The 11778-nt window shown below is 47.2% G+C and overlaps 1 protein-coding gene across 1 annotated transcript in view; it reads right to left on the minus strand.

Annotated features, from left to right (window-relative positions):
- Positions 1–11778, minus strand: part of LOC107108414 (CREB-binding protein-like) — a gene marked incomplete at its 3' end in the record, with an annotated part of 60285 nt that overhangs the window by 16548 nt on the left and 31959 nt on the right. The window contains exons 5-6 of the mRNA XM_015408842.1: positions 10362–10611; positions 236–349 (exon numbers count right to left, since the gene is read on the minus strand). Coding sequence (XP_015264328.1) covers positions 236–349; positions 10362–10611 — 364 coding nt within the window. The remainder of the gene's footprint in view (positions 1–235; positions 350–10361; positions 10612–11778) is intronic.

Below are 11778 nucleotides of genomic sequence, written 5' to 3' on the forward strand. Positions count from 1 at the left end.
CATGAGGTGCTTTCATATCTATTCCAGGTCCTTTAACGTTACTAGAGAAGGACAGTTAAACAGCAAATCATCAAAAGGGTTGATGTCAGTATAAACCATGGAAATCCATACAGCAGAAGTTGTCAAAGTGTATCTCAACCAATTAGAATATGAGGACCACAAGACATACTGACAATTTTCTCTAACGACTTGAGTAAGATTTCTCACTATTTCTTGAATTTAGACAACTACTTACGTTGATGGTTCCTCTTGTCACTGGCATTTTTCAGCGGAAGGCACACAGGGCAATCATGCCGCGTACAGTTCTTCCAGTGAGATATGATCTGACGTGATGATGCACAGTGGGCAACTAAGACAGGAAGGAAAGCCGTGAAAACAAAGTTCCACTTAGCTGTAACTGTGGTTCATCGAGTATCTTCTGTGCAGGCACACATACCCCCTGCCCCCCTGCCCCACTGCGTGCTCTGGCTTCGGCGGCGCTAGAGGTCCTGAGGGTGGGGGCGCTGCTGTGGGAACAAGCTTCCTGGCTCTGGCGCGCAGCACCCCCTGGAGGCTCTTAGCTGTAAAGACCTCTCCGAGGGCAGGCCTGCTCATGCACACAGTCCCCATGTGTGCCTGAACAGAAGATACTCTATGAACCACAGTTACAGCTAAGTGGAACTTTGTTTTCACGGCTTTCCTTCCTGTCTTAGTTGCCCACTGTGCATCATCACGTCAGATCATATCTCACTGGAAGAACTGTACGCGGCATGATTGCCCTGTGTGCCTTCCGCTGAAAAATGCCAGTGACAAGAGGAACCATCAACGTAAGTAGTTGTCTAAATTCAAGAAATAGTGAGAAATCTTACTCAAGTCGTTAGAGAAAATTGTCAGTATGTCTTGTGGTCCTCATATTCTAATTGGTTGAGATACACTTTGACAACTTCTGCTGTATGGATTTCCATGGTTTATACTGACATCAACCCTTTTGATGATTTGCTGTTTAACTGTCCTTCTCTAGTAACGTTAAAGGACCTGGAATAGATATGAAAGCACCTGGAGCTTGGTGTAGGAAAGAAGATGGGTAAAACAATATCTTGGGATAAGGGAGAAACATAGACAGACAGTCGAAGGATTACCCTCTAAGGAAACATCTTCAAGAAGGGGGGGGGGTTCCACCTGAAGCGCTGCTAACTCACAAAGCCACTAAGAAACACACTTTCATAGAGTCCAGCCAATGAACATGAGGCAAGGGGTTCAAAGGGCTTAAGCATCAACTGTGCCAAAACAATAGAGAGAGACCATTGGGGAACCAATGTGCCCTGAGGCGGGCAAAGATTACATAGTCCCTTAAGAAATCTTTTGGACAAGTGATGGGATAACACTGACACCCCCCTCCCATCAACTCCCCTATGGAAACAAGAGATGGCTGCCAGGTAGACTTTTAAGGAAGGAAAGGCCAGTCCCTTATTCCTGAGGTTCAAAAGATATTCAATTATGACTTGCAATGAAGCACTACCTGGAGAAATCTCCTTATCAATATACCAGAGGGAAAACTGCTTATACATATAAAAGTTTTTAGTACTAGGATTGCGTAAACACAAGAGCACTACATTAACTTCCTGCAAAAATATTAAGTCCCTATCCCAAGCCTCCAAGCCATCAGGTTGAGGCAATTTAGATCGTGATGAAGCACCTGATTGATATTGATTAAATCTGGTTGTTTGGGCAAGTGGAGGTACCATCCCTGGGAGGGATATCTCCATAAAGATTGGGAACCAGATTTGATGAAGCCACTTTTGATGAAGTAACTTTTTCCCCACTATAAACAATGGAGGGAATGGGGGCAACCTGTTTGGGGGCCCATAGAATTGGACCCCCTGGTCCAATGTTCTTGAAATTTGGTGGGTATCTTGGGGAAAGGCTACAGCAGCTACCCTGCGAGTTTGGAGCCTCTCCCTCAAACCCCCTCCCCTCCATCCCCCAGAATATACCCTATGTTTTCGCCATTGACTTCAATGGCCCCTAGGATATAATGGGGCCGAATTGCCGCCAAAATCCGGTGGCAATTCGACAGCAAGCCGATTCAGATCAGAGAATCTGAATCGGCCCGCAGCAGCCTGAAAGAGGCCCAGAGGGTGAAGGTTGGTTCTAGATACACAGTCTTTATACACCATTCATGAGAAAGCATCCCTGCTCAATGTGTCAACCTCCATGGTTAAGTTTCCGGGAATATGGATGGCTTGAATGGAAGTGTTGAGCTTCAATACCATGGCATGGACCAGGTCAGAATAGCCTCTCCTGGCATAAGCGCCTGTGCCCCCTTACTTGTTTAAATAAAACATTGTGACAATATTGTCTGTTTGGACAAATATGGGTCGATTCTGCGGGATACTTGAAAAACAGCTAAGGACATTATGAACTGCCCGCAACTGTAGCAGATTAATATGAAGTTGCCTCTCATCTTCTAACCATGTACCCCGTGCAGACAATCCCTCACAGTGGGCACCCCAACCCAAGAGTGAAGCGTCTGTAGTAAGGACGACTTCATGCTCAGGAGCTCCAAAGGAGATACCCTGGGATAAACTGTCACGAGAGAGCCACCATGACAAGGAATGGACAACACGTCTGGGAATAGAAATTCTATGTCATTGGGCATGCAAACCTGCTCTATAATGGGACAGAAACCAGTTGTAAGGGCCACACATGTAGCCTGGCAAGGGGCAGAAATGCCATCATAGAAGCCATATAGAAGCTATGGCTGGTTGGCTTAGGCTGAGTCGGCTGAAACAGAACGATCCTGTGCTTGAGTCGGGGCGGTTTGGGGGTGGGATTCCCACTCCCAACCTTCAATGGGGCGCCACTGGTGCCAGCGCCGGAGGTTAGGAGTATGGGAGTGCTCCTGGATGTCTCCCTAACAATGGAGGTCCAGGTAGCGGCCACTGCCAGGTTGGCCTTTTCCCTTCCTCGACCGCGCCAACCTAGCACCAGTGATCCATGTGATAAAGACTAGACTACCGTAATGCTCTCTACATGGGGCTGCCCTTGTCACAGATCCGGAAGCTGCAGCTAGTGCAGAATGCTGCAGCCAGGCTTTTGATGGGTCTCCCCAAGTGGGAGCACATCCAGCCTGTGCTAAGGACACTGTACTGGCTGCCGATAGCATACCAAATCCGGTTCAAGGTGCTGGTTTTTACCTTTAAAGCCCTATATGGCCAGGGTCCAGCATACCTGCGGGACCGCCTTTCCCCATATATACCCCAGAGAGCACTTCGGTCGGGGTCTCAAAATCGATTGACCCTCCCTGGCCCAAAGGAGGCCAGGCTTACTACTACCAGGGCCAGGGCTTTATCGGTGGCGGCCCCATCCTGATGGAACAAGCTCCCGGAGGAGATCAGGGCCCTGCAGGACCTTTTGTCATTCTGCAGGACCTGCAAGACGGAGCTCTTCCGCCGGGCCTTCAGCTGGGGTGCCACCACCGCCACCGTTATAGAGCCCTGGCCCTTGACCTTTGACATCCAGCCTGAGAAGCAGGAAGATCTGGAGCAGAAGGAATTTTAGAAAGTACACTGAAATAAGCCATCTTGAGTAACTATCTTCAGCACTTTATGAAACTGTATTAATAATGGAATTGTTTTATATGGTTTTATGTGTTTTTAACTGTATTTAATGTACTGACGGTGAGCCACCCTGAGCCTGCACTGCGGGGGGGTGGGGTATAAATGTGATTAATAAATAAATAAATAGTCCAAAAGGAGAAGGATTTTATGAACCGATTGGAATTATTTCAATCTAAACTGCCTAACTAAAGCAGAAATGGCTAACATTGTTGGGGGGGGAACCTCTTCCCGCTACAGAATCCAATATGGCGCCTATAAATTTTACCCTCTGGGCTGGGACTAAATGGGAATTCTCCCAATTCACCATGAGTCTGAATCTCTGACAGGTCTCCAAAACTAGGGGGCAATGCCTCAATAATTGATCTCTGGAGTCTGAATAAGGAAATATATGGCAACCTTGCAACCAAAAACTGGCAACCACGGGGGATAAGCATTTTGACCATACCCTGCGTGCCGTGGCCAAACCAAAAGGAAGGAAAGTGTACTGGAAATCCCACAAGAAAAACGTAGGAATTTATGGTGTTGAGGATGGACAGAAACGTGAAAGTAAGCATTTTTCAAATCAATTACAATAAACCAAAAGTTAACCTTTAATAATTGTTAAAACTGAAGGAATGGAAACCACGTGAAACTTAAAAACATGGAGAAAAGCATTCAAACTTCTGAGGTCCAGAACAGGCCTCCCCCCAACATCTGTATCAACCAGGGACATCCAAGGAAACAAACCGTCAGATGCTGGGGACTCAGACACCTCTCTCAACTGCACCGTTTCCGATGAGCGCACTCAGCGCCTGGGGCAGGTCTGGTGCTGACTGGTTAGATACTTTCAGAGGTAAGGAACATGGAAGAATCCTAGTTTGTAGCCTAATCTAACTCCTAGGCAAAGTAAAACTGAGCTAGCCTGTCACCAAACTTAACAGGAGCGGGAACCACTTCTAGTCAGAAGGAAGGTTTTTGAGATGGGGCTGCCTCTCTTGGTGGAGGCAGCTGGTGTGTTGACCCAGGTCGACTGGAACTCTTGTGTTGGGGTCACCCTGTTGGGAAGCGAAAGCCTTAGAGACAGGATACGAGGGCCCTGGAAGATTAGCGTAGCTGTAATCCTTCTGGTAAGGATGCCAGGGCTGCTGTACAAATGGCCTCTGCTTGAATCGGGACAGGCCAGGTTGTTCTTCTTTGTCAGGGACAGTGTCTCATCAGTCCTAGTAGAGAAAAGCATCAAACTCTCAAAAGGTAAGTCCTCAATCTTGTGCTTGGTCTCTACAGGCAACATAGTTGGCTTCAACCAGGTGTGGCGTCTAAGAACAACAGAACTCACTCATCCCCCACCACTGCTGTTGGTGATGGAAGAAATGCTGCACTCCGCTCCCACGGACAGAGAGGAACGGAAACTGGATTTTGTAGAAATGTTCCACTCTTCTAGACGTGGGTTGGAGGGATGCAGGCTTTTGCCACAGATCATGTGTAAGGTCTTCCAGGCCTTCTAACACTGGGACTGCAATAATACCAGGGGAGTCCGAATATAGATGACTCAAAATTTTATCCCTTGGCTTGTGTTCAGAAGTAATAACTTCTATCTCAAGGGACTGCACCATATGGATCATCTGTTCTCCATACATATAGACGTCTTCCGTCACAGAGGCCGGAGAAGGCCTGCCCACCCTCTTGTCTGGACTTGGAACCGATGTTGCATTGGAGCTGCCGGAGTCAATGGCAGCATCTTCTTCCCCCACTGCACGTATAGGAGAGCACGGCCTACACGAAATTGTTGCTGATGGTGGATACAAGGAAACCCGGTGAGGGTAGGAGGTATACATCTGTGTCCCTAGGCCAAGCAAAGTGGTCGCCCAACTCTTCCAGATAACCTGGAGACATCATGTATGGGTGTGATGGCCATTGCATAGGCGGCGGAGGCTGCAACCACGGAAACCTTTGCCCGCTTCTACTTCCCCACCTGAGATCGAAACTGGAGGGGATCTTCTGCACCCGGGGAGGGAGTCCTAGGCTTCTCCTGAAAAAACGGTCTAAGCTCAGGGGTGAGGACAGGGGTACGTTGTTGAGCTGCAGATTTGCGTTTATCCTTACCTTTGGACTTGTTCTTCACCCTCTTCGCTGGTGGCTCCAATGAGGCACGATGAGCCAGAGAGGAGCACAACCCTGACTGGACTTGTTGCAACATGGATCTGGGAGGCAAAGCTGACTGTGACAATTCTGCGGACATGGCAACAGACAATTTTCCTGGAGTCAACTTGGAAGAAGGGTCCAAGGCTTTGATGGCTTTCTCCAACAATGCTGCTCTAAGTCTTGACTCCCTATTCCCTCAAGCTTATGGGGAGAAGCGCTGGCAGGCCTTACATGTGGGGATGTTGTGCTCTTCACCCAAACAAAACAGACACAAGTCGTGTTCACTCGTTTGGTTCTTCTTCACCACAAAATGGGTGCATTTTTTGCAAAGAGCCTTCTGAGGCCATGGTACAGAAACCAGAACAACCCCAGCAAACTGGGGAAGCAATTCCTCACCAGCAGGAAAACTGGAGACTCAAAAAAGATGACCACCTTCAGTGGCAAAAGGGGAACTGAGGGTGGGGGTGCTGCTGCGTGGGAACACGTGATCTCTGGGCGGGAACAAGCTTCCTGGCTCTGGCGCGCAGCACCCCCTGGAGGCTCTTAGCTGTAAAGACCGCTCCGAGGGCAGCCCTGCTCATGCACACAGTCCCCATGTGGGACTGCACTGAAGACTGATGGTGAACTCAGCCTTTCTTATCTGTGGACAGTATCAACTCCTATCTTTTTCACTGAAAGCTGCACAAGTCCTGCAAAAATGAAATACGTGGACTATACATCAAGTGAGTACCATGAAATAACACAAAGCAGAAGATGCAGCAGGAAGTATTTGGAATTGATGCAAACATCATACTTAATGGGCTGCATCTACCTTATTAACACAGGTGAAAGGACATCCAGATCCAGTGCGCTGAGATCTCTTAGGACCTGAACATAATTTATTTACAAAACACTGCCCTTTTAAAAAGCTCATTCACTGTCAGAGTCCCTTGGCAGGCAAAAATATGTCAATATACACAGATAGCAATATTAAAAATATTAATTCCACCCTCCATGACCGTCTTGTCACGAATCTTAGGTGTCCCTTGTGAATGAGAGAAATCCTGATGGGATAGAAGGGACTCAAGCTCTAATCCCTGTACACTGCACAGAACAGTTCTTACAAAAGTTCCAAAAGCTGCAGGCTCAGCAGAACTCTCTCTCCACATGTGCAACAACGGCGGAACCTCACAAGTATTAAGAAAACTGGGTGATCTTAAATTCACCCAGGCACATGCTTGTGGGCATTTGCTTTCTCCATCAAGGAAGCATGCTGACACACCAGCACAGGGAACATCCATACAATTCTGTCAATCCCCAGCACATTACACATTGGTTCAAATGTAGTAGCTGGACGAGCAGAGGGGTAATAGCAACTCTTATACAAAATCAGGTATGGTAACACCAGACCCTCTTGACAAACAGTTATGTTTTTCCATTAAATACTTTCTGTCCAATCCATATGTTACCAAGAGGACACAGCAGCCAGCCACCCCCCCACCCGCCCCCGGCTTCCCAGTGGTTTAGTCCAATGGTTTTAGTAAGAGATGGATTTCTGATCAATCATTCGTTTCCCCACCAGCATCAATTTGGGCAGAGAGTACTCACCTGTGAGTTGCCTCCAAATTCCCTCAGGTGCCACTGAATAAAATAATCCTCTCAGGCCAGCAGACTGAATAACAAACATTGATTAGAGATGACGTCTACAAGCACCACGCCCCATCCTGCAGCCTCTCAGATGAGTCTTTCCAAACAGCCAAAACTCTTAACCACTAATTCCTGGACAAATGGAACGCAATAAAAAGAGTGGAGGAAGACACTAAGCTAAGACAGTAGTCCCAGGAGGTCAGGGCAGCTACATAGTCTGGTTTCTTCCTTTCTCCTAGGTTTTGCTGCAGATAGGAGATTTAAGAGAAAGGGATACTGGAACCCACAATGGACGAAGGTTCATTCTCCTCTGTGGATGGGATGCATCCTGGAAATGGTTGCTGCTCCCAGCAACCTCTGGCCAAGAAGAAAAACCTTCTGCAAAGTCCTTGATTGGGGGGGAGGGGGTTAGTGGGCACCTCTCAGCTTTGGGATTTAATCCCACAAATGAGAAACACGTATACTTGGTAACAAGCAATTCGAAAACCTAGCAAAACCCACCAAGCCAAAAACGGTTACAGACAAAAATCTCAGAGAGAAAAAAACAAGGACACCCCATCCTGGAAGACAAAGAAAACCCCCCTAACCCTAACCCTCTATTTGCTACTAAATGGCACCTAGAGATACCTGAACACAGGCAAGCGTATGCATCTTTTTGTTGTGGCTTCCCCCCATTTCAGAAGAGATGGTTCTTCAGTCAGCAGAATGAGATCCAGGACCTGGCAAGATGTCTTCCACCCACGGAGAAGAATGAAAGTCCACAGTAAGTGCCAATGTTCCTTTCTTTCTCAGTGAAGGAAGACATCTGGGAAACTGGTGACAAGCAACAACGAAGATTTGGATGGATGGAGGAGGAGCCCAGCTTCTAAACGACATTCTGCAGAACTCCTCCGCCAAACGCTACGTCCCAAGAAGCAAACCTGTCTATTTTGCACATACAGTAAAAGATCAAACTGAGCACCAGCTGGCTCCCCTGCCGATTTCCTCAAGAGGGGCACTTCAGAACAACACAGTAGACGCCGTGGCCCTTCCTGACGGAGCTGGGCCATGATGCCCCCCCCCCCGCAACCAAGATCTCTGGCTGCCAAAAAGTCACAAACCGAAGTCCGAACACGGCCCAGAAGCACACAGGTGGACTAGTGCCATTGGCAGTGTTACACATTCTAAGCTTCGCTGCTACCACTACCACAGAGCTGGCACATACACATAAATATACACACGCTCGTGTTCACAATGACATTTCCTCCACCTGTATACTAGTTTTATTCAAACTTGTTCAGTGCCTCCAGTTTCCCAGGCAACAGGGGTTTGTATGGGCTGCACAGGCTGGGATAGGATGTCTACAAGCAGTCATATCAAAGTATCCTAAATATTGGACCAGGGTTGTGATAGGACTACAACTACTCACATCGTTAAGAAACTTCCAAAGCACCCTTGGGAATCGATGAAATATAATCAAAATGGATAAAACATCTGAATAAGCCCTCACATGTGTGTTACAAGTCACAGTGATGGTCAGTCCATGACAAGGAAATGACTGAAGTCCCCCCTCACTGTCCCGCGTGACCCTGAATCAGCACAGACATGCGCCTGCCATGTAGCCGGGTGACCAGATGTCCTGATCCAGCCCCATGGCTACCATGGAAGCCACAGACTCCACTTAAGGTGGCCATGGAATGGATTGTGAAGTCTTTGAGGACTAAGAGCCTCCAAGACCTTACCACTAGGTCTGAGCTCACCTTGAGGAGCTCAAGCAGGGAAGCAATCGGGCAGTGGAGAATTTATCACAATATTTCTACCCCACCTTTCCTTTGTGGCTCAAGGCAGACCACAGTTCCAAAAGTAAACACAAAGAACAGTACAAATCACAGTAACCCCCTCCCATTAAAAAATGCCTGCAGCCTATCTTCTGTTAAAAGCCCTAGAGGAAAAAATGGCCTTGTGGAACGTCCTGAAACTTCCAAAGATGGTGCCCCCTCACATCCCCTTGGGAGCTTACTCCACAGAGTGGAAGCCACTACAGGAAAAGCACAGGCTGTGGTAGATGCCAGACACACTGCCCTAAATGAGGAACTGCCAGAAAGTGGCAAGCTGAGCTCGTAATTCGCACACCCAGGGCAACGCGGGCAGAGAGAAAAGTTTTTATTTCTTCATTTGACTTATACCCTGTCCTCCCTGCCGGAGCACCACAACAGAAATACCCTTACTCTGTCAAAGTCACCCAACATAAATACACTCTCAACTGGAACCCTGTCTGATACAGCATCCAGCGGGGGCTGGCATCCCCACGGACCAGCAATCTGAGAACAGAAATGTGAACAGAAGAAGTGTAGAAAAATGCCAGAATTCCCAAGGATTTGTTTGGGGCCACTCTTTTCCAATGGGGGGGGGGGGGAGAATTTGCTCTATAATTCAGACATGGACAACTCTCAAATCTACTTGCTTGAAATTCCTCCATCTTTCTGCAGAATGGAATAGAAAACGTTCCATCTTGGTAAGAAGGGGAAACAGTGGGAAAGCCATACTAACTCCTGAAATCTATGAGATAGAAAAGGGGTGTTTGGAGCCAGAAACTGTACTGCCATGCCTTGAGAGGCGTGAGAGGAACGAAATGAAGGCAGAAGTCACTAAGAAGGAAGGCTGCAGTCCGGGCCTGTGGTGCCTCCAGAGGCATCTCCAGTCAATCCTGCCTCCTGCCGGCCTGGCAGACTCGTAACCTACCTGCTGCTGGAATGACACCTGAGACAATAGGAAGAGGCCATCAGGATTCCATGCAGGACTGAAGTGATGCGTGACTAAACCACAAGGAAGATCCTTCTGGACTGGGAGGCTCTGGAGAGCTCTGCCCTCCACAAGGGCTGGTCTGGAGTTCCTCTAATTCTGATGGTCAGCTACCCAAAAGCTTTCTGCCAATGCTTGGGCCCCCTTCACGTGGCGGTGTGACACACAGTGCCTATGGGGCTATGGGACAAACACATCACAGACTTTTTTGATGGAGCAACAACCGGCTCTTACCTTGACAGGCCTTTCCAGCTTGGCAATGCGTCATGTGATTGAGAACATTTTTCATCGTTCGACAATGGGGAAGCGCACACGCGCGCACCTCTCCGTTTGCTTGCTCCCGCCTTTGACATTTGTGAGCATGAAGTAGCAGAACCAGTTGCTGCTGAATAAGTTTGCGCTTTTCAGGATCAGCTGTGGGTCCTGTTGCCATTGCTTGTGTTGGTACAATTCCCACCTGCTGTACCTGGGTTTGCATTTGAGGCTAAAAACAAAATATGCATGCATTACAAGAAACATAAGATCCCTTCATGACATGTCACAAGGCACAACAGCTTACATGGCAATCTGGTCAACTCTGAGTGGCCTGGCCACCAACCGGAATTATTTCGTTGTGATCAGTTGCTCCCAAAATGGCAATGTGCAGGAGACGTCTAAGCATTTTCACTTTATTCTATGTGATTAATTTTTAGCATTTACTTCTTGGGAGAAAATGTATCATTAAATGTAAAGTTAAAGATTTACAAATAAAGGCACACTCAAAGCCTGACATGCAGGAATATCTTTGGGATAAGGAACCAACCACAAGTCACGGCTTTTGCACCTCTGCCCGCCCGACACGCAGATGCACCAGTCGTTCTGACGGCACTCATCTGAGCTGGCCCACAGCCTGAGATCTGTCCTTCTCTGTGGCCCAAACTGGCATGAGGGAAGCTTTTCACCTGTAGCTCCCAACTCTCAAGCCTACACTTTGTTTAAGTGACAGAGGGCTCATTCACAAAGGTGTCATTTTTTGGATCCCCTCAGGCCAAAGTGTCAGAAGCCACTAAAAAGCCCTGCTGTGCAGCAAGGGCAGTGCCTCCTGCTCTGATGAAGCCCACCACTATGAGCATGCAGCACACTGACCCCTAGATCGAGGTGTGAAGGCCTGGAAAAAAACCGGAAAAATTAGGGAAACGGTTTTCCCCCCTGTTTTCCTAAAGCCTTTTTGTTTTTTTCCAAAAAACTGGAAAAAATGAAAGAAAAAAAAATGATTATGAAACATTTTATTTTAACATGATGAATAAAATATTTTAAGACAAAGTGTTCAAATATTTTCCAAATCATTTCTAAAAAATATGTATGGTATCAGATTGATCTAACTGCAAGTCCTAGGTTACAAACTGAACTGTCCAATGCAAGAACAAGATGCATTTCTCCCGTTAGGAGGTGCTATTGTCACAAGAAAAGAAAAAGGTTTCAGTTTTGTTTTTGCATGTGGGTGGGTATTCTGTTTGTAATAATTGTTTGGATACACACTATATTTTTAATATGCTAGTTGTGATAATTTCATGCCAAGTAAAAATGTCCATAGTCATATTTTATGTTCCTAAAGTAATAGAATGACTTTCAATCTGGAAAAGAAAAAAGAAATGCTAATGTAGCATTTTTT

Source organism: Gekko japonicus, unplaced genomic scaffold (genome assembly GCF_001447785.1).
Source record: "Gekko japonicus isolate JY-2015 unplaced genomic scaffold, Gekko_japonicus_V1.1 scaffold4237, whole genome shotgun sequence".
NCBI classification, from domain to species: domain Eukaryota; kingdom Metazoa; phylum Chordata; class Lepidosauria; order Squamata; family Gekkonidae; genus Gekko; species Gekko japonicus.